Source organism: Neoarius graeffei, chromosome 6, assembly GCF_027579695.1.
Source record: "Neoarius graeffei isolate fNeoGra1 chromosome 6, fNeoGra1.pri, whole genome shotgun sequence".
NCBI lineage: Eukaryota > Metazoa > Chordata > Actinopteri > Siluriformes > Ariidae > Neoarius > Neoarius graeffei.
The window spans coordinates 79,688,355-79,702,178 of NC_083574.1; the positions used below are offsets into that span (position 1 = coordinate 79,688,355).

Consider the following 13,824-nt stretch of genomic DNA (forward strand, 5'->3'; position numbering starts at 1 on the left):
TGCTCTCAGTGACCAAAAAGATGTCGAAGAAGAGGAAAGTGGCCGAGGGTGGAGCGCGTAAACTGGTCCAGCCCATTCCACTGGACTCCTCTGGCAGGCCTGTCTTTCCCATCGTATTGGGAGGGCTCACTGTCTACAGCCTGGGCGAGGTCCGTCATCACCTTTCCATCATTTCTGCATGAATGGGGTTTAGTTAAGGGCTGACAGGGTACACTGTACATTACCCAGCGTGGTACGTTGTGGCAGTGAAAGAGTGCGCAAGATATTATCCATATTTCACTATATAGTGAGGAGGGACGATATGAAGTTTATCTTCGCCTGGTGAATGTATACATCACAAGTGAGCAAAGTGAACAAGTGATGATACATTTTTCAGTGAGAAGAAAAACTTAATATCTTTGCACGACCATGTAATGTTCTTTATATTATATGGACACATCCACCAAAAAAAAAACGTAAGTGACTCAGAAGAATTTTAATTTTGAACCAGTTTGCCATTTTGACAACACGCATCTAGTCAGCAGGAAAACACTGGGAGTGACATCATCGGAGTGAAATATCAGGAATTATTATACATCCAGGACACTTTTTCCATGGGATAAAAACGTGTTCTATTCCCTTCTAGCAGATTTCATTCATTTGCTTTGATAGCATGTAATGTTGTTAGCATATCGCTTATCCGTCAGAGACGTAAAACTTGCGCGCTAGCGAGCGACTGGGACAATTTGTAAACAAACCTGGTCGCCAGGTTTGCTTCGTTCAATACAGAAGATTTTGAGAGAATTTTGAAAGACAAAGACGCATCGAACACCCGAAAGGAATGTGTATGAATTATAATTAATATTGGCTGGGGTTTTTTTTCGTGGTATATCAGATATATTCCATTCAGCTACTCTTCTTCGACTCGTTCACCGTCATGCTAGCTGAATGGACTCTATCTGATGTACCATGAAAAAAAGCCAGCCAATATTATTTAAATGTTGCTCAGATCCGCAGTGTACTTCGGATGAAAAATACAAGTTTTTCAACTCGAGAAGATAAACTTCATGTCTTCAAGCCAATGTGTGATTTTTCTTTTCTTTTTATTATATAGACACATTCACAAACAAAAAGTCCCCAAATTTATCAAAACAATTCATCGATTTCCTCACGAGTGAAGATATTGTAAAATATGTTACTCAGTGTCCCGGATGTAGTTCGTATGGAAAAATACGAGTGGCATATTTTTTTTATTTATATATATATATATATATATATATATATATATATATATATATATATATATATATATATAAAAAATGTATGAAATAACACATGGAACAATATTGTGTGGTAAACCAACCAAAAAAAAGTTAAACAAAACATGTTTCATATTTTAGATTCTTCAAAGTAGCCCCATTTACCTTGATGACTATTTACACAGTATTGGCGTTATCGTAACCAGCTTCATGAGGTCGTCACCTGGAATGATTTTCAGTTAACAGGTGCCTCGTCAAAAGTTAGTGTAATTTCCTGCCTTGTTAATGCGTTTGAGATCAAATGGTTAATAATAATAATAATAATAATAATAATAATAATACAACCCCGATTCCAAAAAAGTTGGGACAAAGTACAAATTGTAAATAAAAACGGAATGCGATAATTTGCAAATCTCAAAAACAGATATTGTATTCACAATAGAACATGGACAACATATCAAATGTCAAAAGTGAGACATTTTGAAATTTCATGCCAAATATTGGCTCATTTGAAATTTCATGACAGCAACACATACAGGCACGCTTCTGTATTGGAAATCACAAAATGGGCTCAGGAATATTTCCCGAGAACATTATCTGTGAACACAATTCACCGTGCCATCCGCCGTTGCCAGCTAAAACTCTATAGTTCAAAGAAGAAGCCGTATCTAAACATGATCCAGAAGCGCAGACGTCTTCTCTGGGCCAAGGCTCATTTAAAATGGACTGTGGCAAAGTGGAAAACTGTTCTGTGGTCAGACGAATCAAAATTTGAAGTTCTTTATGGAAATCAGGGACGCCGTGTCATTCGGACTAGAGAGGAGAAGGACGACCCAAGTTATCAGCGCTCAGTTCAGAAGCCTGCATCTCTGATGGTATGGGGTTGCATTAGTGCGTGTGGCATGGGCAGCTTACACATCTGGAAAGACACCATCAATGCTGAAAGGTATATCCAGGTTCTAGAGCAACATATGCTCCCATCCAGACGACGTCTCTTTCAGGGAAGACCTTGCATTTTCCAACATGACAATGCCAAACCACATACTGCATCAATTACAGCATCATGGCTGCGTAGAAGAAGGGTCCGGGTACTGAACTGGCCAGCCTGCAGTCCAGATCTTTCACCCATAGAAAACATTTGGCGCATCATAAAACGGAAGATACGACAAAAAAGACCTAATACAGCTGAGCAACTAGAATCCTACATTAGACAAGAATGGGTTAACATTCCTATCCCTAAACTTGAGCAACTTGTCTCCTCAGTCCCCAGACGTTTACAGACTGTTGTAAAGAGAAAAGGGGATGTCTCACAGTGGTAAACATGGCCTTGTCCCAACTTTTTTGAGATGTGGTGTTGTCATGAAATTTAAAATCACCTAATTTTTCTCTTTAAATGATACATTTTCTCAGTTTAAACATTTGATATGTCATCTATGTTCTATTCTGAATAAAATATGGAATTTTGAAACTTCCACATCATTGCATTCCGTTTTTATTTACAATTTGTACTTTGTCCCAACTTTTTTGGAATCGGGGTTGTAATAATAATACAAATGATAAAATGGCCCTATTCCGTCCACAACTGTAGTAATCCATATTACGTCAAGAACCGCTCAACTAAGTAAAGAGAAACGACATCCATCATTACTTTAGGGCATGAAGTGACTTTTTTTTTTTTTAATTCATAAAAATAAAGTATTGAATTTGAAGGCGGGTCCACACTTTTGACTGGTCCTGTGTGCGTAGTTCAGACCCTGATGAATCATTGTTGTGTCTAAACCTTGTATTGAACAGCAGCTGTGTTGGTGCGTGTTGTTAGATCATTACAGATAGAGCTCATTTCCATGATGAAAGTGCCATTTACCCCGTCGGCTTCTGCAGCACGCGAGTGTTTGCCAGTATGAAGAACCCGGAGCAGCAGTGTCTCTATACCTGTCAGATTAAAGATAGCAACCAGGGACCACAGGTAGATATGCGCATACACACCTGTAAAAGCCATAATCTACATATACATCCATGCTAGATGACTTGTTAAAGGCGTTATCGTTGAAATTTAAATAAATTATTAATTTTTTAAATGTAAACAATTTGTGTCTGTCAGTGCTTGAGTAGCTTCAGAATGAATTTTGTTTGTGTACTGTATGCAAATTAAAAAAAAAAAAAATGTGGTGTTGTGGTTGCAGTTTGAGATCGTCCCGGAAGATGACCCACAGAACGCCATCGTGGGCTTGTCCGCTCTGAGCTGCCATACAGATCTGCTGAAAGCCATCGCTGCTAAGATGTACCCGTTTACACTCTGTTCACACCACACACAGAATCTGATTTATTTCTTACACTTTTGTAATTATAGGTCACCAGCTCTGATTTGTGTGTTTTTGGACTGTAGTTGCATTTGTTCATGAAAAGGTTAAGGGTGTGTGTATGCTGAAGAGAGTAGAGCAGTTACTGAGCTAATGGTGGACGATGTCCAGTCATGGTACTAAACAGATTTCTTTAAGTACAGACCTGGGGGTGGGTTTCCCAAAAGCCTCTTAATGCTAAGAGCATCTTAACTAGGAGAGTGTGTGTTCATTGTGCTGCTCGCTCCACCATTTAACAATCATCTTTGTGCTACGATGCTTTTGGGAAAAAATGCACAGTTCAGGTTGGACAGACCATCATGCGGGTTTTCATCTCCGATGTTCTCGGCATCAGGAAATGCTACACAGCAAGTGATTGGGGGAGGGGTGGCAAAATTTCACGCAAATCCACAATTCTGATCTTAATTGGATTGAATTGCAAGCGCTCGAATCCCATATGCCAGAAAATCGACTTGAGCTATCTGTCTGGACAAAGTCCTCGTTAGAGATTCATGAATCTGATTGGACAGAAGGTGTTGAATTTTCTCGAACAGCAGCTCTGACTGTAAATCAAATCACCGGTTTATAGTAACGCCTCTTCAGTCCAGGTCGCATCACACCATCTCATGGTTGACTCTTTTCCTGCAACAGCACGCCCTGTGTGTTTTTGTTTCTTAATTACATATCAGTAGTTTACACTTTTGCTTTTTTTTTTTTTTTTCCACTTACACAGAGGCAAGCCTTTGACCAGCATCATCTCCACTGGTGCCGACTTCTTTGGTTTCTCAGACCCGACCATTCAGAACTTGATTCAGAGCTGTCCTGGAGCTCGCAAGTGCAGCAAGTGAGTAAACACACCTCCGTCTTTCAGGGTCTACAGTACGGCTAGTCTAAAGTGAGAGAGTCATGCTTGCTGAATGCATGAGCATGTTGAATGCTGTGTGCGGCTGTGTTTAGTTATCAGTGGGTGCGCTTCGAGGTGTGTCGACCAGGAGACGGACAGGCATCTCACACACTATCTGAGGATGACGCGTCGGTGAATTTTGAAGCTTTTCAGCGTCTGCTGCATTGCGAGGACGCCGGGAGCAATCAAGGGCTGCCTACAGACCAGAACAGTACAGGTTCAGCTTTACACTAAAACATGGGTGTAATCCTTATTATTCTGTCCACAGTCACTGGATATGAGCATTCGCATGCTCTGATCGGCTACTAGGATATCGGCTCATATACCACGAGTAGAGAAAAACAAAATGGCGGCGCGTGTTGTTGAACCAACCGAGGACGAAATAAAAACTACTCGAAAACAAAGCCCCCAAAAATACAAAAACGGCAACAAAATACGGAATGGACGTATTTGATCAGATTTATTTGGTTGTTTTAATTATTTTAGCATTTTTCACAAATTGCTACTGTCATTTTGCCGGTTTGTTTACAGTCTTCATGTTTAATAGACTGGTACCAAAATCCAGAATTGTGACACCCAAAGGCGTGCGACGAGATTGAGTGGAATAACTGTTTTCTAGATACATTCATTGGATTTTGAGAAACGGAGCATTTTTATTTTTTGCAAATTCGATCAATAAAAACTTTATACAAAACGCCAACAAAATCATTTCCGCTTAAACGGACTTCTTAAAAACCTATCGATGGCTGCACGAAATGACTTGAGTGTTTTGTTTTGGGTTTTTTGTAGAAAGTGCCGTCTTGCCGAGCTTTAGATATTTATTTAATTCTTCCTTGGACATTTCAGTTATGTACTTTTCAAACTACTTTGAGCTTTTGAACCAGTCGAAAAAAAAAATTCAACAAAATTTTAATCCTTATAGACTGGTACCAAAATTCAAAAAAGTGCTTATTTAAGGAGTTAAAGGCATTTTTGAGGCAAAGTCGGCAAACAGTCTTATTTTGTCAATTTGGGTGTGCCGAATTCAAATCTGCAATATGCCGAGCTCTATCTGACCTCTGTTGGCCTCTAGAGGGCATTGAACTTTGGGCCTGTAAACGTCTCAGCTGAACCCAGTTTCTCAGCTTTCTAAGGAATGAAATGTACTAAAATGATTAATGAAGTTAGCAAATGGCCTTGTTTGTTAAATGTTTGGGTGCTGAATTCATTTTTCATTTGTAAAACGACATATGACCTCTGATAACCTCAAGGTCATTAAACTTGGCCTGTAGGCCTATGCATTTAACGGCATTTTTAAACTGACTTTACTCCCCCAAAAAGAATATGAACAGACAAAAAACAAATGGAAAGGAACAAATACAACATTAAATGCCGGTCCATGTACATGTGACTTACTTTTCACAATGAGAATACCTAGGCGATCACCTTACATAACATTGCATTTAGTGCTGTCAAAAATGTCACGTTATTAACGCGTTAACTTGACTCAATTTTAACGGCGATAATTTTTTTATCACGAGATTAACGCTCTGTGACATGATGCCACACCCCGCACAGCCAGAGTCCTCTGCCCTCCCCCGAAGACCTTAGGTTTCGTTTTCCCATCGGCGGCTCCAGCCCCACTTTGCAGTGGCTGTGACAAGACGTGTTATGCTCTGCAATAAAAAAAAAAAACATTGGTACAACCAGTGTTCGAACTATGCCGATATTTTCGGGGGGGTCCCTTATTTTCCCTTGGGGGGGGTGCTTGCGCTTGTCTCAGAGCGCGGCTCTCCATCGCGCGCTCACTTCGGATATGCAAATGCTTCCCGTTACACACGATTGCTATGTCAATAAACATCATTTTGCCAATATTTTAGAGACCCCCCAACATTTCCCAAATCATGTTTTCAAGGGATCTCATGTCTGTTTCAGGGGATCTCGGATCCCCGGTGTACCCCCATAGTTCGAACGGTGAGCAAGCCTATTCACTTTTTTATGCTGATAAGAGAATTACAATGGTTTTTCATGTGACAAAAATGTGCGATTAAATTGCGATTAATCGCGAGTTAACTATGACAGTCGCGACATTAATCGCGATTAAATATTTTAATCGCTTGACAGCACTAACTGCATTACATTTAGCGGTTATCGTTTATACAAAGCTACTGAAAAAAGGACAGATTCAGCAGCATACAAAATGTGGGGGCATACAGGGTATACAGGTTAATCAGGGTTAGTATATATGAGAGTTTTTTTCTTTGTTTGTTTTTTTTGTTTTGTTTTAAACAGGGTAAAGCCTTTACAAAAAACAACAAAGAAAAAAACTCTCATATATACTAACCCTGATTAACCTGTATACCCTGTATGCCCCCACATTTTGTATGCTGCTGAATCTGTCCTTTTTTCAGTAGCTTTGTATAAACAATAACCGCTAAATGTAATGCAATGTTATGTAAGGTGATCGCCGAGGCATTCTCATTGTGAAAAGTAAGTCACATGTACTACATGGACTGGCATTTAATGTTGTATTTGTTCCTTTCTATTTGTTTTTTGTCTGTTCATATTCTTTTTGGGGGAGTAAAGTCAGTTTAAAAATGCCGTTAAATGCATAGGCCTATAGGCCAAGTTTAATGACCTTGAGGTTATCAGAGGTCATATGTCGTTTTACAAATGAAAAATGAATTCAGCACCCAAACATTTAACAAACAAGGCCATTTGCTAACTTCATTAATCATTTTAGTACATTTCATTCCTTAGAAAGCTGGGAAACTGGGTTCAGCTGAGACGTTTACAGGCCCAAAGTTCAGTGACCTCTAGAGGTCAACAGAGGTCAGATAGAGCTCGGCATATTGCAGATTTGAATTCGGTATACCCAAATTGACAAAATAAGACTGTTTGCCGACTTTGTCTCAAAAATGCCTTTAACTCCTTAAATAAGCACTTTTTTGAATTTTGGTACCAGTCTATAAGGATTAAAATTTTGTTGAATTTTTTTTTTTTCGACTGGTTCAAAAGCTCAAAGTAGTTTGAAATGTACATAACTGAAATGTCCAAGGAAGAATTAAATATATATCTAAAGCTCGGCAAGATGGCACTTTCTACAAAAAACCCAAAACAAAACACTCAAGTCATTTCGTGCAGCCATTGATAGGTTTTTAAGAAGTCCGTTTAAGCGGAAATGATTTTGTTGGCGTTTTGTATAAAGTTTTTATTGATCGAATTTGCAAAAAATAAAAATGCTCCGTTTCTCAAAATCCAGTGAATGTGGCTAGAAAACAGTTATTCCACTCAATCTCGTCGTACGTAGCTTATAGCCGGCTCGGCGTTCTGCACATCATCGGCTATCAGCTCATGTACGACTCGATTTTGTGGAATAACTGTTAAATAGCTAGAGAGCGATCAGGAGATTAATTAGCTTCATTGTCGGATTGTAGTTTAAGTTAAAATTACCTACCGTATATGGAGTGTTATGTTTTATACATTTGGGGACAATAATTATTTGATCCCCTGCTGATTTTGTAAGTTTGCCGGGTTACAAATAAATGAGCGGTCTATAAATTTTATGGTACCTTTATTTTAACAAATAGACACAGATTATCAACAAAAAAGTCCAGAAAAAACACACACACAAGGTTATAAATTAATTTGCATTTGATCGAGTGAAATAAGTATTTGGTCCCTAAGCAAAACCTGACTTGGTACTTGGTGGAGAAACTCTTGTTGGCAAGCACAGAAGTCAGACGTTTCTTGTAGTTGGTCACCAGGGTTGCACACATCTCAGGAGGGATTTTGGTCCACACCTCTTTACAGATCCTCTCCAAACTCTGAAGGTTTCAAGGCTGTCGCTTGGCAACTCGAAGTTTCAGCTCCTACAAATTTTCTATAGGATTAAGGTGGCTAAGCCTCTCCATGACGTTAACGTGTTTCTTCTTGAGCCACTCCTTTGTTGCCTTGGCCGTATGTTTTGGGTCGTTGTCATGCTGGAACACCCATCCATGACCCATCTTCAGTGCTCCGACCGAGGGAAGGAGGTTCTCTTCAAAGATCTTACAGTACATGGCCCCGTCCATCTGCCCCTCAATGCGGTGAAATCGTCCTGTACCCTGAGCAGAGAAACAGCCCCAAAGCATAATGTTTCCACCTCCGTGCTTGACGGTGGAGATGGTGTTCTTGGGATTGTATTCAGCATTTCTCTCCCACCAAACACGACGAGTTGAGTTGATGCTGAAGAGTTCAATTTTGGTCTCATCTGACCACATCATCTTCCAAGCCTTCTCTAAATCATTTAGGTGCTCACTGGCAAACTTCAGACGGGCCTGTACGTGTGCCTTCTTGAGCAGGGGGACCTTGCGGAAACTGCAGGATTTCGGTCCATTACGGCGCAGTACAGTTAGGTCCATAAATATTTGGACAGAGGCAACATTTTTCTAATTTTGGTTCTGTACATTACCACAATGAATTGTGAACAAAATTCAGATGCAGTTGAAGTTCAGACTTTCAGCTTTAATTCAGTGGGTTGAACAAAATGATTGCATAAAAATGTGAGGAACTAAAGCATTTTTAAACACAATCCCTTCATTTCAGGGGCTCAAAAGTAATTGGACAAATTAAATAATTGTAAATAAAATGTTAATTTCTAATACTTGGTCGAAAACCCTTTGTTGGCAATGACTGCCTGAAGTCTTGAACTCATGGACATCACCAGACGCTGTGTTTCCTCCTTTTTAATGCTCTGCCAGGCCTTTACTGCAGCGGTTTTCAGTTGCTGTTTGTTTGTGGGCCTTTCTGTCTGAAGTTTAGTCTTTAACAAGTGAAATGCATGCTCAATTGGGTTGAGATCAGGTGACTGACTTGGCCATTCAAGAATATTCCAATTCTTTGCTTTAATAAACTCCTGGGTTGCTTTGGCTTTATGTTTTGGGTCATTGTCCATCTGTATTATGAAACGCCGACCAATCAGTTTGGCTGCATTTGGCTGGATTTGAGCACACAGTATGTCTCTGAATACCTCAGAATTCATCCAGCTGCTTCTGTCCTGTGTCACATCATCAGTAAACACTAGTGACCCAGTGCCACTGGCAGCCATGCATACCCAAGCCATCACACTGCCTCCGCCATGTTTTACAGATGATGTGGTATGCTTTGGATCATGAGCTGTACCACGCCTTTGCCATACTTTTTTCTTTCCATCATTCTGGTAGAGGTTGATCTTGGTTTCATCTGTCCAAAGAGTGTTCTTCCAGAACTGTGCTGGCTTTTTAAGATGTTTTTTAGCAAAGTCCAATCTAGCCTTTTTATTCTTGAGGCTTATGAGTGGCTTGCACCGTGCAATGAACCCTCTGTATTTACTTTCATGCAGTCTTCTCTTTATGGTAGATTTGGATATTGATACGCCTACTTCCTGGAGAGTGTTGTTCACTTGGTTGGCTGTTGTGAAGGGGTTTCTCTTCACCATGGAGATTATTCTGCAATCATCCACCACTGTTGACTTCTGTGGGCGTCCAGGTCTTTTTGCATTGATGAGTTCACCAGTGCTTTCTTTCTTTCTCAGGATGTACCAAACTGTAGATTTTGCCACTCCTAATATTGTAGCAATTTCTCGGATGGGTTTTTTTCTGTTTTCGCAGCTTAAGGATGGCTTGTTTCACCTGCATGGAGAGCTCCTTTGACCGCATGTTTTCTTCACAGCAAAATCTTCCAGATGCAAGCACCACACCTCAAATCAACTCCAGGCCTTTTATCTGCTTAATTGAGAATGACATAACGAAGGAATTGCCCACACCTGCCCATGAAATAGCCTTTGAGTCAATTGTCCAATTACTTTTGGTCCCTTTAAAAACAGGGTGGCACATGCTAAGGAACTGAAACTCCTAAACCCTTCATCCAATTTTAATGTGGATACCCTCAAATGAAAGCTGAAAGTCTGGACTTTATGTCCATGTCCATTATATAACTATAACTTGAGTATGTTTCAGTAAACGGGTAAAAAAACAAAATTTGTGTCAGTGTCCAAATATATACAGTGGTGCTTGAAAGTTTGTGAACCCTTTAGATTTTTCTATATTTCTGCATAAATATGACCTAAAACATCATCAGATTTTCACACAAGTCCTAAAAGTAGATAAAGAGAACCCAGTTAAACAAATGAGACAAAAATATTATACTTGGTCATTTATTTATTGAGGAAAATGATCCAATATTACATATCTGTGAGTGGCAAAAGTATGTGAAATTAGAGTCAGGTGTTTTCAATCAGTGGGATGACAATCAGGTGTGAGTGGGCACCCTGTTTTATTTAAAGAACAGGGATCTATCAAAGTCTGATCTTCACAACACATGTTTGTGGAAGTGTATCATGGCACGAACAAAGGAGATTTCTGAGGACCTCAGAAAAAGCGTTGTTGGTGCTCATCAGGCTGGAAAAGGTTACAAAACCATCTCTAAAGAGTTTGGACTCCACCAACCCATAGTCAGACAGATTGTGTACAAATGGAGGAAATTCAAGACCATTGTTACCCTCCTCAGGAGTGGTCCACCAACAAAGATCACTCCAAGAGCAAGGCGTGTAATAGTCGGTAAGGACACAAAGGACCCCAGGGTAACTTCTAAGCAACTGAAGGCCTCTCTCACATTGGCTAATATTAATGTTCATGAGTCCACCATCAGGAGAACACTGAACAACAATGGTGTGCATGGCAGGGTTGCAAGGAGAAAGCCACTGCTCTCCAAAAAGAACATTGTTGCTCGTCTATTGTTTGCTGAAGATCATGTGGACAAGTCAGAAGGCAATTGGAAAAAATGTTTTATGAACGGATGAGACCAAAATAGAACTTTTTGGTTTAAATGAGAAGCATTATGTTTGGAGAAAGGAAAACGCTGCATTCCAGCATAAGAACTTTATCCCATCTGTGAAACATGGTGGTGGTAGTATCATGGTTTGGGCCTGTTTTGCTGCATCTGGGCCAGGACGGCTTGCCATCATTGATGGAACAATGAATTCTCAGTTATATCAGTTAATTCTAAAGAAAAATGTCAGGACATCTGTCCATGAACTGAATCTCAAGAGAAGGTGGGTCATGCAGCAAGACAACGACCCTAAGCACACAAGTCGTTCTACCAAAGAATGGTTAAAGAAGAATAAAGTTAATGTTTTGGAATGGCCAAGTCAAAGTCCTGACCTTAATCCAATCAAAATGTTGTGGAAGGACCTGAAGCAAGCAGTTCATGTGAGGAAACCCACCAACATCCCAGAGTTGAAGCTGTTCTGTACGGAGGAATGGGCTAAAATTCCTCCAAGCCGGTGTGCAGGACTGATCAACAGTTACCGCAAACGTTTAGTTGCAGTTATTGCTGCACAAGGAGGTCACACCAGATACTGAAAGCAAAGGCTCACTTACTTTTGCCACTTACAGATGTGTAATATTGGATCATTTTCCTCAATAAATAAATGACCAAGTTTAATATTTTTGTCCTCATTTGTTTAACTGGGTTCTCTTTATCTACTTTTAGGACTTGTGTGAAAATCTGATGATGTTTTAGGTCATATTTATGCAGAAATATAGAAAATCCAAAAGGGTTCACAAAATTTCAAGCACCACTGTATGGACCTAACTGTATGTTACTAATGGTTTTCTTGGTGACTATGGTCCCAGCTGCCTTGTGATCATTAACAAGCTCCTCTCGTGTAGTTCTGGGCTGATCCCTCACCCTTCTCATGATCATCTTTACGCCACGAGGCGAGATCTTGCATGGAGCTCCAGGCCGATGGGCAATTGACTGTCATTTTGTATTTCTTCCATTTTCTAATAATTGCACCAACAGTTGGCTCCTTCTCACCAAGGTTCTTGCTGATGGTCTTGTAGCCCATTCTAGCCTCGTGCAGGTCTGCAATCTTGTCCCTGATGTCCTTTGAAAGTTCTTTGGTCTTGCCCATGGTGGTGGAGAGGTTGGAAGAGGTTGATTCTGTGGACGGGTGTCTTTTATAACCATAACGAGTAGAAATTAGGAGTACTTTCTGAAAGTAACAGACTAATCCATGTGCCTCATGAGTACATACAGTAACCGGTCTGTGGGAGCCAGAATTCCTGCTGGTTTGGAGGGGATCAAATGCTTATTTCGTTCGATCAGATACAAATTAATTTATAATCTTTATATAATGTGTTTTTTGTTGATATTCTGTCTCTATCTGCTAAAGTAAAAGTACCATAAAAATTATAACCTGCTCGTTTCTTTGTAACCGGGCAAACTTACGAAATCAGCAGGGAATCAAATCATTATTTTCCCCATAGTGATAGTTTCTTTAATGATGTGCAAAAGCTCTTTTTTTTTTTTTTTATATTGACATTTTTAGGATTATGTATTAAACTTTCTGCTAGGATTTTGTACATTATTACTCTGCAGAACTAAACCTTTTATATTTCATCCTACAGTGCGACCCACACAAACCAGCATTTCATCACATCAACACTTACTGAGTTCAGCATCTCTACAGACACCTGCACCTGGCTCTTTTTCCACCACCTGATCTCACATCCTGCTACAAAACCTTATTTATCATGCTGAACCCAGTAGTATAAAGTGGATCGAACAAGTTTGGCTTGTTAAAGCTCTGCTGTCTGTATATGTATAGTATTAGTTTAGAATTGCCAGCTTATTGCTCACAGTGATTTGTATCGTACAGCAACAGGCGTGAACTTACAGTGCCTTGAAAAAGTATTCATACCCCTTGAACTTTTTCACATTTTTCCACCTTACAACCACAAACTTAAAAGTTTTTTATTGAGATTTTATGTGATAGACCAACACAGAGTAACGCATAATTGTGAAGTGAAACGAAAATGATAAATGGTCTTCAAAATTTTAAACAAAAATCTGAAAAATGTGGTGTGCATTAGTATTCAGCCCCCTGTACTCTGATGCCTCTAAATACAATCCAGTGCAATCAATTGCCTTCAAAAGTCATCTAATTAGTTAATAGAGTCCTACGGTGTGTAATTTACTCTCAGCATAAATACACTTGTTCTGTGAAGGCCTCAGTGGTTTGTTAGAGAACACTGAAGAACAAACACCATCATGAAGACCAAAGAACTCACCAGACAGGTCAGGGATAAAGTTCTGGAGAAGTTTAAAGCAGGGTTAGTTTATAAAAAAATATCCCAAGCTCTGAACATCTCAAGAAGCACTGTTCAATCCATCATTCAAAAATGGAAAAAGGATGGCACAACTGCAAACCTACCAAGACATGGCCGTCCACCTAAACTGACAGAGCGAGCAAGGAGAGCACTGGTCAGAGAAGCAGCCAAGAGGCCCATGATCACTCAGGAGGAGCTGCAGAAATCCACAGCTCAGGTGGGAGAATCTG

At 39.9% G+C, this 13,824-nt stretch overlaps 1 protein-coding gene across 9 annotated transcripts in view; it reads left to right on the forward strand.

The window, feature by feature from the left end:
• tbrg1 (transforming growth factor beta regulator 1) overlaps positions 1-13,164 on the forward strand; it is a 30,057-nt gene extending 16,893 nt beyond the window's left edge. For 8 of the 9 annotated variants that reach the window (XM_060924075.1, XM_060924078.1, XM_060924077.1 and 5 more), the window contains 6 exons: positions 10-149; positions 3,058-3,204; positions 3,422-3,519; positions 4,311-4,421; positions 4,535-4,698; positions 12,893-13,164. In XM_060924075.1, the coding sequence (XP_060780058.1) occupies positions 10-149; positions 3,058-3,204; positions 3,422-3,519; positions 4,311-4,421; positions 4,535-4,698; positions 12,893-12,987 (755 nt within the window). In that variant the 3' untranslated portion in view covers positions 12,988-13,164. The remainder of the gene's footprint in view (positions 1-9; positions 150-3,057; positions 3,205-3,421; positions 3,520-4,310; positions 4,422-4,534; positions 4,699-12,892) is intronic. The other variant, XM_060924076.1, reaches the window with a different exon arrangement.
• The last annotated feature ends 660 nt before the right edge of the window (positions 13,165-13,824 follow it).